Source organism: Monodon monoceros, unplaced genomic scaffold (genome assembly GCF_005190385.1).
Source record: "Monodon monoceros isolate NGI ecotype Baffin Bay Population unplaced genomic scaffold, NGI_Narwhal_1 Super_Scaffold_3, whole genome shotgun sequence".
In the NCBI taxonomy this organism is placed as follows: Eukaryota; Metazoa; Chordata; class Mammalia; order Artiodactyla; family Monodontidae; genus Monodon; species Monodon monoceros.
In genome coordinates this window covers 64,018,461-64,031,261 of record NW_021703780.1, presented here as the reverse complement: position 1 = coordinate 64,031,261, position 12,801 = coordinate 64,018,461, and the positions used below count along the sequence as shown (strand labels likewise).

General features: G+C 39.7%; 1 protein-coding gene across 1 annotated transcript in view; it reads right to left on the bottom strand.

Moving 5' to 3' along the window:
• CCDC36 (coiled-coil domain containing 36) overlaps positions 1-12,801 on the bottom strand; it is a 28,044-nt gene extending 15,243 nt beyond the window's left edge. Inside the window, exons 1-3 of the mRNA XM_029241670.1 lie at positions 12,746-12,801; positions 9,859-10,033; positions 8,663-8,826 (exon numbers count right to left, since the gene is read on the bottom strand). Coding sequence (XP_029097503.1) covers positions 8,663-8,826; positions 9,859-10,033; positions 12,746-12,801 — 395 coding nt within the window. The remainder of the gene's footprint in view (positions 1-8,662; positions 8,827-9,858; positions 10,034-12,745) is intronic.

Genomic DNA, 12,801 nt, shown 5'->3' with positions numbered 1-12,801 from the left:
AAATTTTGAACAAAAAGAACTTCCAATCTTGTACAAGGACATAGCTGTGCCAATTGCTTGTAGTCATCATCTGTTCTGAGTGGTCAGTACTCAAGTTGGGTTTTTTTTTTTTAATTACTTTATTGAGGTATGATTAACACACAAGAAGCTGTACATATTTAATGTATACAAGTTTGGAGATAAGTATACAACTGTGAAACCATCTCCACAATCTATGCCATAAATATATCCATCACCTCCAAAAGTTTCCTTTCACCCTCTTTATTTATTAGTAGTAGGGATAAGAACACTTAAAAAAGATCTACCCTCTTACCAAATTTTAAAGTATACAACAGAGCATTGTCAAGTATAGGCACTATGCTGTACAGGTCTCTAGGATTTATTCATCTTGTATAAACTGAAACTTTGTACCCTTTGACTAATTCTGCCTGTTTCCCCCACAACTCCCCCAACAACAACCACCATTCTACTCTCTGCTCCTATGAGTTTGATTATTTTACACTCCTCATATAAGTGGTAGCATATAGTTAGTATTTGTCCTTCTATGTCTGGCTTATTTCATTTAGCATAATGTCCTCCAGGTTCATTCATGTTGTCACAACTGGAAGGATTTCCTTCTTTTTTAAGGCTGAAGAATATTTCATTGTATGTACACACCACATTTTCTTTTCCATTCATGCACTGATAGATATTTAGGTTATTTCCATGTCTTGGCTATTGTAAATAATGCTGTGATGAACATGAGAGTGCAGATATCTCTTCAAGATCCTGATTTCAATTCCTTTGAGTATATACTTAGAAGTGGAATTGCTGGATCATATGGTAGTTCTATTTATAATTTTTTGTGGAACCTCCATACTGTTTTCTAAAGTGGCGGCACCAAGGAATTCCCTGGCAGTCCAGTGGTTAGGACTCCGGGCTTTCACTGCCAAGGATGCATGTTTGATCCCTGGTCGGGGAACTGAGGTCCTGTAAGCCACGCAGTATGGCCAAAAAAAAAATTTTTCTTTTAAATTAGAAAAAATAAAGTGGCTGCACCAGTTTCTACTCCCACCAACAGTGTACAAGAGTTCCCTTTTCTCCATATAATTGCCAGCATTTGTTATTTTTTTAATGATAGCCATTCTGACAGGTGTGAGATGATATCTAATTGTGGTTTTGATAAGCATTTCCCTGATAATTAGCAAAGTTGAGCACTTTTCATATACCTGATGGCCATTAGTATGTCTTCTTTGGAGAACTGTCTATTCAATTCCTTTGCTTGTCTTTTAATCCAGATATTTTGTTTTTTTGTTTTTGTTTTTGTTTGTTTTTGCTATTGGGTTGTAGGTGTTCCTTATATGTTTTATATTAACCCTTTATCAGATATATGGTTTGCAAATGTTTTCTATACCATGGGTTGCCTTTTTGTTTTCTTTTTTTTCTTTTTTTCTTTTTTTCTTTTGGCTGCATTGGGTCTTCATTGCTGCATGTGGGCTTTCTCTAGTTGCGGTGAGCCAGGGCTACTGTTCGTTGAGGTGCATGGGCTTCTCATTGTGGTGGCTTCTCTTGTTGCAGAGCATGGGCTCCAGGTGTGTGGGCTTCAGTAGTTGTGGCACATGGCCTCAGTAGTTGTGGCTTGCACGCTCTAGAGCACAGGCTCAGTAGTTGTGGCACATGGGCTTAGTTGCTCCACAGCATGTGGGATCTTCCCAGACCAGGGATCAAACCCGCGTCCCCTGCATTGGCAGGCAGATTCTTAATCACTGTGCCACCAGGAAAGTTTGCCTTTTCATTTTCTTTGTTTCATTTGCTGTGCAGAAACTTTTTTACAGTTGACCCTTAAACAACATAGGTTTGATATTCATGGGTCCACTTATATGCAGATTTTTTTCAATAAACATAGTTGGCCCTTTGCGTTTGAGGGTTTTGCATGTGCAGATTCATCCAACCATGGACAGAAATTTCCATCTGCAGTTGGTTGAGTTTGTGGATTCAAAACCTGAAGATATAGAGGGCTATGGGACTTGAGCATCAGTGGATTTTGGTATATGTAGGGTCTCCTGGAACCAATCTCCTTTGGATACTGAGGGACGCCTGTAGTTTGATGTAATCCCGCTTGTCTATTTTTCCTTTTGTTGCCTGTGCTTTTGGTGTCATATCCAAGACATCATTGCCAGGACCAACGTCAAGAAGCTTTTTCCCTATGTTTTCTTCTAGGTGTTCTACGGTTTCAAGTCTCATGTTTAAGTCTTTAATCCATTTTGAGTTGACTTTTGTGTATGGTATAAGATAAGGGTCCTTTTCCATTCTTTTGCATAAGGACCCAGTTTTCCCAGCATCATTTGTTGATAAGATTATCATTATCTCATTGTGTATTCTTTGCATGTCTCATGCTGTATTAAACATTTAAAACATAACCCCCGGGCTTCCCTGGTGGCGCAGTGGTTGAGAGTCCGCCTGCCGATGCAGGGGACACGGGTTCATGCCCCGGTCCGGGAAGATCCCACATGCCGCAGAGCGGCTAGGCCCGTGAGCCATGGCCGCTGGGCCTGCGCGTCCGGAGCCTGTGCTCCGCAATGAGAGAGGCCACAACAGTGAGAGGCCCGCGTACCACAAAAAAAAAAGAAACAGAAAAAAAACATAACCCCCTAAATGGTCCATATAATAGAGTACAATGCAACCACAGAAATGATTTTGTAGATGAAACAGAAATATAGTCATTTAATATTATTAAATTTAAAAAACAGATTGCAGAATAGTCCATAGGAAACTATCCCATTTTTATTTTTGAAAATACACAAAAATAGGGCTTCCCTGGTGGCGCAATGTTTAAGAATCCGCATGCCAATGCAGGGGACATGGGTTCGAGCTCTGGTCCAGGAAGATCCCACATGCAGCAGAGCAACTAAGCTCGTGCACCACAACTACTGAGCCTGCACTCTAGAGCCTGTGAGCCACAACTACTGAAGCCTGTGTGCCTAGAGCCCATGCTGTACAACAAGAGAAGCCACTGCAATGAGAAGCCTGTGCACTGGAACGAAGAGTAGCCCCTGCTCGCCGCAACTAGAGAAAGCCCACGCGCAGCAACAAAGACCCAACACATCCAAAAATAATAAATTAAATAAATAAATTTAAAAAGAAAGAAAGAAAATACTCAAAAATAGAGCAGAGTTAGTGGTGGTTCACGGAGTAAGTTGATTCAGAGGCAGACTTGAAAATCTGACAGACCCAAGATCTCTGCCCAAAACTCCCACTCAGTTTAGATGTGCTCCCTTGGATGGAGTCTTTCCTGACGCCCCCAGTCAGAGCTGGAAGCCTGTCCTCAGGGCTCCCAAAGCATTGGATGAAACCTCTACTACAGAATCTACAAATTTATATTTAGAGTGAAAAGTCTAGATTCTTTATTTTAGTTTGTTCTGCATCTGACCCTCTTTCCTGTTTGAGGAGTTCCTCAGGTTAGGGATCTTGGGGAGGAGCAGAGTCTCTTTCCTCCTCTTGAGGCTGAGGGTGCCAGAGGCTTGCTTTCTGAGCTTTTCCTGAACCCTGAGCTCTCTCCTCACACATGCCTTGCCAGACTGGGAGTCAAGAGAAAAAGACTGTGAGCTCTCTTTTCTGATCGCTATGGCAATAGTAGTAGAAAGATGGAGCGCCATGGGACTGATAAAATTGTCCAGGACTCGGGACTTCCCTGGTGGTCCAGTGGTTAACACTTCGCCTTCCAGTGCAGGGGGTGCAGGTTCGATCCCTGGTCGGGGAGCTAAGATCCCACATGCCTCGCAGCCAAAAAACAATAAAACAATCACCAAAAAACCCCCCAAAAAACATAAAATGGAGCAATTTTGTAACAAATTCAGTAAAGATCTTAAAAAGGGACCACGTCAAAAAAAAAAAAAAAGAAATGAAAAGTGACCAGGACTACACTGACTACAATGCAGGGAAGGGTCTAGTGCATTCTGGGCAGGGGGTAGTGGGCAGCAAAATCTGCCCTGGACTAATTTTGAGACTTTGTTTGGGAAGTTGTCCATGGCAGGTAGTTGTTGGCAATTGTACAACTGTGGCAGAAACTTAAATTGGCCTCATTTTCTTCCTTGGAAATTAGATTCCTGATCCTCACCCTCCATGCACTGCCACCCAGATAGATGACATTCCCAGACTCCCTTGCATCTAGGTGTGGCCATGTGAGTAAATTTTAGCCACTGTGAGATATAAGCAAAAGTGTTGCATGCAACTTCCAAGAAGAATCCTAGGGAATTCCCTGGCAGTCCAGTGGTTAGGACTCTGTGCTTTCACTGCCATGGGCCTGGGTTCAATACCTGGTCAGGGAACTGAGATCCTGCAAGCTACATGGTGTGGCCAAGAAAAAAAAAAAGAATCCTAAAGGGACAGGAAGATACCCTTCTTCCTTCACTCATCCATCAGCTGTCTGGAACTCTGATGTAACAGCTGGAATTGCAGCAGCCTCCAAGCAGTGTGAGGATGGCAGAGGTGGGGGGGTCATACTTTAGGGATGGCTGACCACACTGCTGGGAGGAGCCAGATCCTTGAGGTCCACGAAGCCATCATTCTAGCCCTGGACCACACACTTCAGGATGATTTTTGCATTAAAGAAAAATAAACATCTTTTAAAAATTACTATTATTATAATGAGAATGAGTGTATATACGCCAATGCAGCTGAACATAATCCTAACTAATAAAATGAACCACCCAATATCTTTTAATAATTTTTAACACTTTAAAAAATTTAAATTAACATAGAAATTTGTATGTGTGTGTGTGTGTACACAGTTCTATGAGTTTTAACACAAAATTAGGATTCATGTAACCACCATTACAACCAGGATATAAGACAGTATCCAAAAAAAATCCTTTATGCTGTCTCTTTGTGGTGAAGTCCAGCCCACACCCATAACCCTTGGTAATCACTGATCTGATACCCATCCCTATAGTTTTGCTTTTCTCAGAATATCATTTAAATGGAATCATAGAGTATGCAACCTTTGTGATTTCTTTCGCTTAGCATAGTGCTTTTGAGATTCAGCCATGTTGTTGTATAGCAATAGTTTATTCCTTTTCATTGCTGAGTAGTGTTCCATCGTATGGACATACCATTGTTTGTTTATCCATTTATACATAGAAGGACATTTGGGTTGTGCCCAGTTTTTGGTGATTATGAGCAAGGCTACCATAAACGTTATTGCATAGGCTTCTGTGTAAACATAAATTTTCATTTATCTAGGATAAATACCTAGGAGTAGAACTGCAGAGCCATATAGTGAATTATGTTTAATTTTATAAGAAACTGTCAAACTTTTCCAAAGGGGCTGTATCATTTTGCATTTCCACCAACAAGATTTCCATTTGGTCTATATCCTTGCTCAGCATTTGGCATTTTCAGTTTTTGTTTGTTTTAATTTTAGCCATGCTAACAGATAAGCAGTAATATCTCATTATGATTTCAAGTTTTATTTCCAAACTGGCTAATGGTGTTGAGAAACTTTTCATGTATTTATTTGCCATCCATATGTTTTCTTTTTAAAAAAAGTTATTTATTTTATTTATTTATTTTTGGCTGTGTTGAGTGTTTGTTGCTGTGTGCAGGCTTTCTCTAGTTACAGTGAGTGGGGGCTACTCTTCCTTGTGGTGCATGGGTTTCTCATTACAGTGGCTTCTCTTGTTGCGGAGCATGGACTCTAGGCATGTGGGCTTCAGTAGTTGTGGCACACAGGCTCAGTAGTTGTGACTCGCGGGCTCTAGAGCGCAGGCTCAGTAGTTGCAGCACATGGGCTTAGTTGCTCTGTGGCATGTGGGATCTTCCCGGACCAGGGCTCAAACCCGTGTCCCCTGCATTGGCAGGCGGATTCTTAACCACTGCACCACCAGGGAAGTCCCCATGGTTCATTTTATAATCTATTTGTGGTCCTTAGGTTATTCATTGGTTATGAGACTGATCTGTTTTCTCAAATTTGACTGATTAAAAAATAAGAATCTGGGTAATGGATATCCATTGTCTGGTGTGCCCAGCATCCAGCTCTAATGGGGAATTGCTTCTTTCTGCATCCACAAAGTGATTCTGGTGAGGACTTCCAGTCACAGCCCCCTCCCCTTACCCCCCCACAACCTAATAAACAAGCCCATCAGAAGCTTTCACTAAGATTTTCAAATTGTAACTAAGGGGTGAGAGTCTCTTTTTCTGTGTTAATAGGAAGCTGGTCTCTAGTAGGAGAGAATGAAGTATAGATGGAGAGAGAAGCACAGAAAAGAGACAGATTCTGATTTCATTTCATTCCCTGTCCTTCCCAGATTGGTTAAGAGAGCTAATATATCCTCCTTTTTGTCCAGGCTAGTTTGAGGTGGGTTTTTATTTGAGTCATAACAAATGCAATCTGAATAATTAAGGCTTCTTTTGAGATATCTTAACCTCATATGCCCTTTCTATACATTTGGGAAAACATGTACTTTCAAAACACAATATGTAAATCCATGTCTTACTGATTTGTAGCATCTCTTTATGTCTGAACTCTGTACCATGCCTTATCATTTTCCTGCTTCCAAATTTACAGTGGTATGCTTTCTCTTTCTCATTTAAAAATTTCTCATTCCGCACCACATTTCTGATAAGCACTTATTGACAGAAAACAAGGAATCTAAAATCTTGGGGGTTGTTTTTGCCAGAATTTATTAAAATTATGATTTTCTGTTTAGCATTTAAATCAATATTGTAAGCTTCAAATTTTTTAAATAGAGAAGAGATTCTTCAGTGTCCTTATCATCTGTTCTCTCTATATAAATACTATTTATTTTTTGCCAGCCATCTTGTAAATAATCATTAACAGAAACTCATTTCTGGGAATTCCCTGGTGGTCCAGTGGTTAGGACTCCATGCTCTCACTGCCGAGGGCCTGGGTTCAATCCCTGGTCTGGGAAGTAAGATCCCACAAGCCACATGGCCAAAAAAAAAAGAAACTCATTTTACTACAAAAAAAAGGAAATGAAAAATGAAATAAAGAAAGGAAGGAAGGGAGGGAGGAAGGAAATATCAAGAAGGACTTAATGTTTCAAAAAAAGTTTTTTTAGCTACAGAAATCTTATTTCTTTATTTATTTGTTTGGCTGCACTGGGTCTTAGTTGTGGTATGCTGGATCTTTTTTTTTTTTTTTTGGCGGTACGCGGGCCTCTCACTGTTGTGGCCTCTCCCGTTGCGGAGCACAGGCTCCGGACGCGCAGGCTCAGCGGCCATGGCTCACGGGCCCAGCCGCTCCGCGGCATGTGGGATCTTCCCGGACCGGGGCACGAACCCGTGTCCCCTGCATCGGCAGGCAGACTCTCAACCGCTGCGCCACCAGGGACGCCCCTGGATCTTTTTTTTTTTAGTTGCGGCATGTGGGATCTAGTTCCCCTACCAGGGATCAAACCCGGGCCCCCTGCATTGGGAGCATGGTGTCTTAGCCACTGGACCACCAGGGAAGTGCCTTAGCTACAGAAATCTTGATCAAATAAAATGTAATACAAAAGCCCAGAGAACAAAAAAATTAAGACTAATTTATCTGAAGCAGTAAGATGAGAGGAGCCTGATCATCTGCAGTACTCTACCATCGTTATGAGTCCTAGAGCCTAGATTCCTAGGGGAAAGAAGTCTGTCAGCATCTGGGAAATGTTTATTTATCAGCAGAATCAAACGCTTCGTATAGAGCATTTTGCTTTTCTCACTAAAGGAATGTAAGTATACAGTGGAAAAGATACCTAGTCTTTTAAAGAATTCCTAATCTAGAATTTTTAAAGAAATTCTGGCTCTTTTGACATGAAAGTACTAGTGGTGATGCTAAGTGATACATCTTTACTGTTACAGAAATAATAAAGTATATTTCTGCTTGGGTGTTATGATTTCTATACCTAAAGATGTCCTGTTAATACCTTACTACCAAGAACTGAACAAGTTAATTTCCTCAGTGACTGCCACTTATTCATTTACAAATTAATATAGTAGCCCTAATATTTGCTTATATATACACACACACACATATATATGTAGCGAATAAGAATATGTATAAAATTTAGGGTATATCTTTTTTTTTTTTTTTTGCGGTATGTGGGCCTCTCACTGTTGTGGCCTCTCCCGTTGCACAGCACAGGCTCTGGACAGGCAGGCTCAGCGGCCGTGGCTCACGGGCCCAGCCGCTCCGCGGCATGTGGGATCTTCCTGGACCCGGGCAAGAACCCATGTCCCCTGCATCGGCAGGCGGACTCTCAACCATTGCACCACCAGGGAAGCCCTAGGGTATATCTTTAAAAATACCATTTCAAAGTGAGAAAATCAGCCTGAACTATAACTTAAGAATTCATGTGCTATATTCTTGACCCTAAAACAAATATTAACTAATTTCCTAATTCTGATGATCTGAAAAAAAAAATTAAAGGGCAGAATTTTAGGCAGAATAAATATAACATTACTTGAATATTGCATTTCTCTGAGAAGTTCTTTAGCTTAATATTTAGAGAGCTCAAAACTGTGGCAGCCATAAGTCACAGTGACAAGAAAGCAAATAAAGAGTAATTATTAGATGAGCTGTAAAGGCAAGAATGCTATCATGCTGAAACTGAATTTTTCGACTACTGACATTCCATTTTCTGCTTCGCTCAGAAGAGAGGAGCTGTCTCATCCACTTGAAAGGTTTGTGTACCTGTCACATTTGTCTTTTGCAGTTTTCTTTTTCTCCTCAAACTGTTCCAAGAGGCCTTTTGATTTTCCAACTGGCAAAGGAAGAGGAAATAAGCCTCCATCTTTTGTATCTCTTCCAAACAGCTGGGGTTTTGTTTGGTACTTTATGAAAATACTAGGTTCACTCTGTTCAATGGAAAAAAAAAATCATAGCATTTCACACATAAAAATATTTATAGCATGCACTATTTTCTATACAAAGCAGAGTCACACTTAAGTGCAAACCATAAAATACAATATAGCATGTAATATTTCCTTTTTATTTCATATGTACCAGAAAATTATATTAAAACAAAGCAACTCTTTTTACTAATATAATTTCTGCCTTACCAGACCAGAGGTATTTAAAATGTCAGCTAAAATGACTTAAAATCAATTGCATAAATTTAAAGGCAGCAACAGAAAATTATGCTGTCTTGAGATGATGTGTTAAAGTTTTTATATTAATAAGTTTAATTCAAATTGCTGTTGCTCAGTTGCTGATGAACTAAACTTGTTGATAAATTTGACTGTGATGCAGGCATATGGTGAGCCATTTCCTGCATTCTGAGGCAAAACTTACTCTGGAACATTCAGGTAGTACATTTACTCCTTCATATCACTGAGTACCAATTTTTGTACTAAAATATTTATCTCAGATCATACCTTAATAACTTAAAGTATTGACCTAATCTTATTCATTAAGTCCCTATATGATGCAGTTACATCTGTGTATAAAGTTAAATCTGGTTCTACATCAAAATAAGTAAATATATAAAAATATTTCTGACTCACAAAATAAGATAGGCTGGTCTCAAAAAATCAAGAGATTCTGTTCCTCATTCTGGCCCTTATTCATCAGCTTAGGCCTCAATATCCTCATCTCCTTCTTCAAGGAGTTAAATGTCATGCAATATTTGGCACTCCCTAGGAGTAGTCAAAGTACTTACACTATTCTAATATATTGTTTTAGTAATGGAAGAAAATGCAAATATAAATATGTTTTCCATTTCACACTACCAAGTCAAATGAGTCACCAATCAAGCACAAATCTATTTAGGACAGTAATCCTTAGAGATGTACAACTCTAAAATATAACCCAGCAGAATAAGTCTTCTTTACAGTTTATGTCCATAATGACTGTGAAACATGTGCAGAGATTCTGGGATTCAGACTTACATCCAGAGAATTCTGTTGTGACTGTTTTGGATGTCTCAAGTGGACACCAAAGTCCAAGGGTGTTGACGGGGTCTCTGAACTTTCTGGACAGAACTGGGATCCAAAAAGGAACTGGGAATCACTGAGACCAGAGTAATCAGTCTGATTATTATTCCAGTTAGATGACTTAGTGGCCCTGAAATTAAGCAAGAAAATACAAGTATATCAAGTGGGCAAATGAAACCATAATTCAAAACTATTTTAGAATATTCTGGGCAGAATGCTAGCTTTTTTTGACCTCCTAGTCCCCTACACACTGCCAGTACTACCTGTAAAGAAACAAGGAAATTTTGAATGCCAGACATTTCAGTTACAACAACCTGGGAACAATCAGATGGAATTTCAAACATTAAGGACTAACACCATTATTCCTTGTACTATAACATTATGTACTATAACACCATTTTGGATATCAAAGTTCACAAAATCTTTAGGGATTAAGAGAACATTAGCTTTTAAAAGGTTGAATTTGTTCATCACTAAGGGAATAGATTAAAAATAAAATATGGCTTATGCATATAACTGATGCAGTAGTCAGAAGCAATAAGCTAGATTTACATATAACCATATGGATAAGTCTCAAAAATATAATTTTTGAGTGCAGAAAAAGTAAAAATTTAATGAACTCTCTCATACCTTAATGTAATTTATAAGGATACATCATACACACCAAACAAGTATGTAACTGAGTAGGTAGAAGGTTAATTGGAAGGATACATATCAACTCTCCTAGATTGTGTGTCTATAGGGAAGGAAAGGAGCAGGATTGGAGGGAGAGAAGGAGCTATAATACAACAAACACAAGATAGACCTAGATATGGACTGAATGTTTGTGTCCTCCAAAAATTCATGTGTTGAAGCCCTAAGCTCTATTTTGACAGTTTTTGGAAATGGGGCCTTTAGAAGGTAATTAGGGTTCGAAGAGGTGAGGAGAGTGGGACCCTCACGATAGGATTAGTGTCCTTTTTTTTTTTTTTTGCGGTACGCGGGCCTCTCAGTGTTGTGGCCTCTCCCGCCGCGGAGCACAGGCTCCAGACGCGCAGGCGCAGCGGCCATGGCTCACGGGCCCAGCCGCTCCGGCATGTGGGATCTTCCCGGATCAGGGCACGAACCCATGTGCCCTGCATCGGCAGGCGGACTCTCAACCACTGCGCCACCAGGGAAGCCCAGGATTAGTGTCCTTTTAAGAAGAGACACCAAAGAGCTTGCCCTCATTCTTTCTCTCTCACCATGTGAGGACACAGAAAAAGGCAGCTGTCTACAAGCCAAGAAGGGAGTCTTCACCCAAAACCAATCATGCTGGCATAGGGTTCTAGGACTTTCAATCTCTAGAACTGTGAGAAAATAAATTTCTGTTGTTTAAGCCATCCAGTTTATTGTACTCTGTTATGGCAGCCCAAGCAGACTAAAATAGGCCTCATCCAGATTGAAGAATATGATCAACTCAGGTTTGCACACAGAAAGATCCATTAAACATTGTGTTATTCCCTTTCACAATTTTAGTGTCGTATCCTTGCTTGTTATAAATACTTCCAGCTGTGGACTTCCAAATTGCTTCCCATGGATACCTATGCCAGTCTAAATCTCACATATGAAGGGGATAATGATATTGATAATGATACAATCACACTTGAACACAGTGTACTAAGCCTACTACAGAGACAGCACATAAGTGGACAGACAAGTAAAATATATAGTCTTCAAGTTTTACTTGAAAGACACCTCGGTAACAATTTGTGTTACTTAATGCTGTTGTGTAACCCAAGAAAACATGCTTTTCATTAAAACACGTACATGCAGATCATTCCTTTTCCAAATGTTAGATTTAAAATAGATAGCCTGTAAGTACATATTCTAAGCTAAACAAATCATTATTTATTAATACAAGACAAAAAGAAACCCTACTTGCTCAGAACAGAGACATTATTTTGACTCATAGAATCATTTTCTAAGATTAGCTAAGGTAATAGGCTGCACACATATAATATGATTTGCATAATCACTGCTCAAAATAGCTAAATAGCTCTCTGTGTCTCCCCTCTTAGGTCAAAGAGAATAATTAGCTGGGCTGGAAAAGAAACAGCTCTGTAAGCCTACAGAAGTCCTGTAGGATTCACATCTTAAAGCTACAATCTGGAATTAAGCATAGATTTTTTTCCCCTACTCTGTATCAATTGTAAGCTCTTTTCTTCTTTTTAAGAGAAACAACAACAACAACGTTTTAGGTTTTTTGCTGTCTTTAGGAAGAAAAGAAACTATCCAATGATAAAAGCATACCAAAACAATTGGAAATCCCTTAATATATACTACTTCTGGGGTACGCCCACCAAGTTAGCAATGGCAGGCCTACTGCATGGCTAGTGGACACCAATATAAGTACCTCAGTGGAGTAGTAGAGGGGGCAGTAACTCAATGAGCCCTGTCAACAGTTGGAGTGGTTCTTGATTTCATGGTGCCTACAAATTGTACTACACAATTGAACACTTATCTGAACATTGTCTTGAGTTTGATCCTTGCTGTTTCAATAGCAATTGCTCCAAATGAGGTGAGAGTTTCCAGATGTTGGACCATGTCTAACTCTCATAGTCCCTAGGTCCAGTGCTGGACAGAGTCATTACTCAATTAACACACACAGCCATTGATACTGCTTTTATAATCAGAAAATAGGCAAAAGGAAAAAGACAAATATGGGAGGGTGCAGTGGTGACAAGAGAGGGAAGAGAAAAGGAAGAAGCTATATCAGGTAACCCTATTACTATAAACTAATAGGAAGGGGAGCCTGTTTCTATGAAATCAGTGCAACTATAAGATCCTCTTAAGTATCAGAGTATATAACCAGAAAACTTACCCAGAGCCTGAGGGAATACTGAGCATCTCTTTGATATTCCAGACATTAAAATTCAT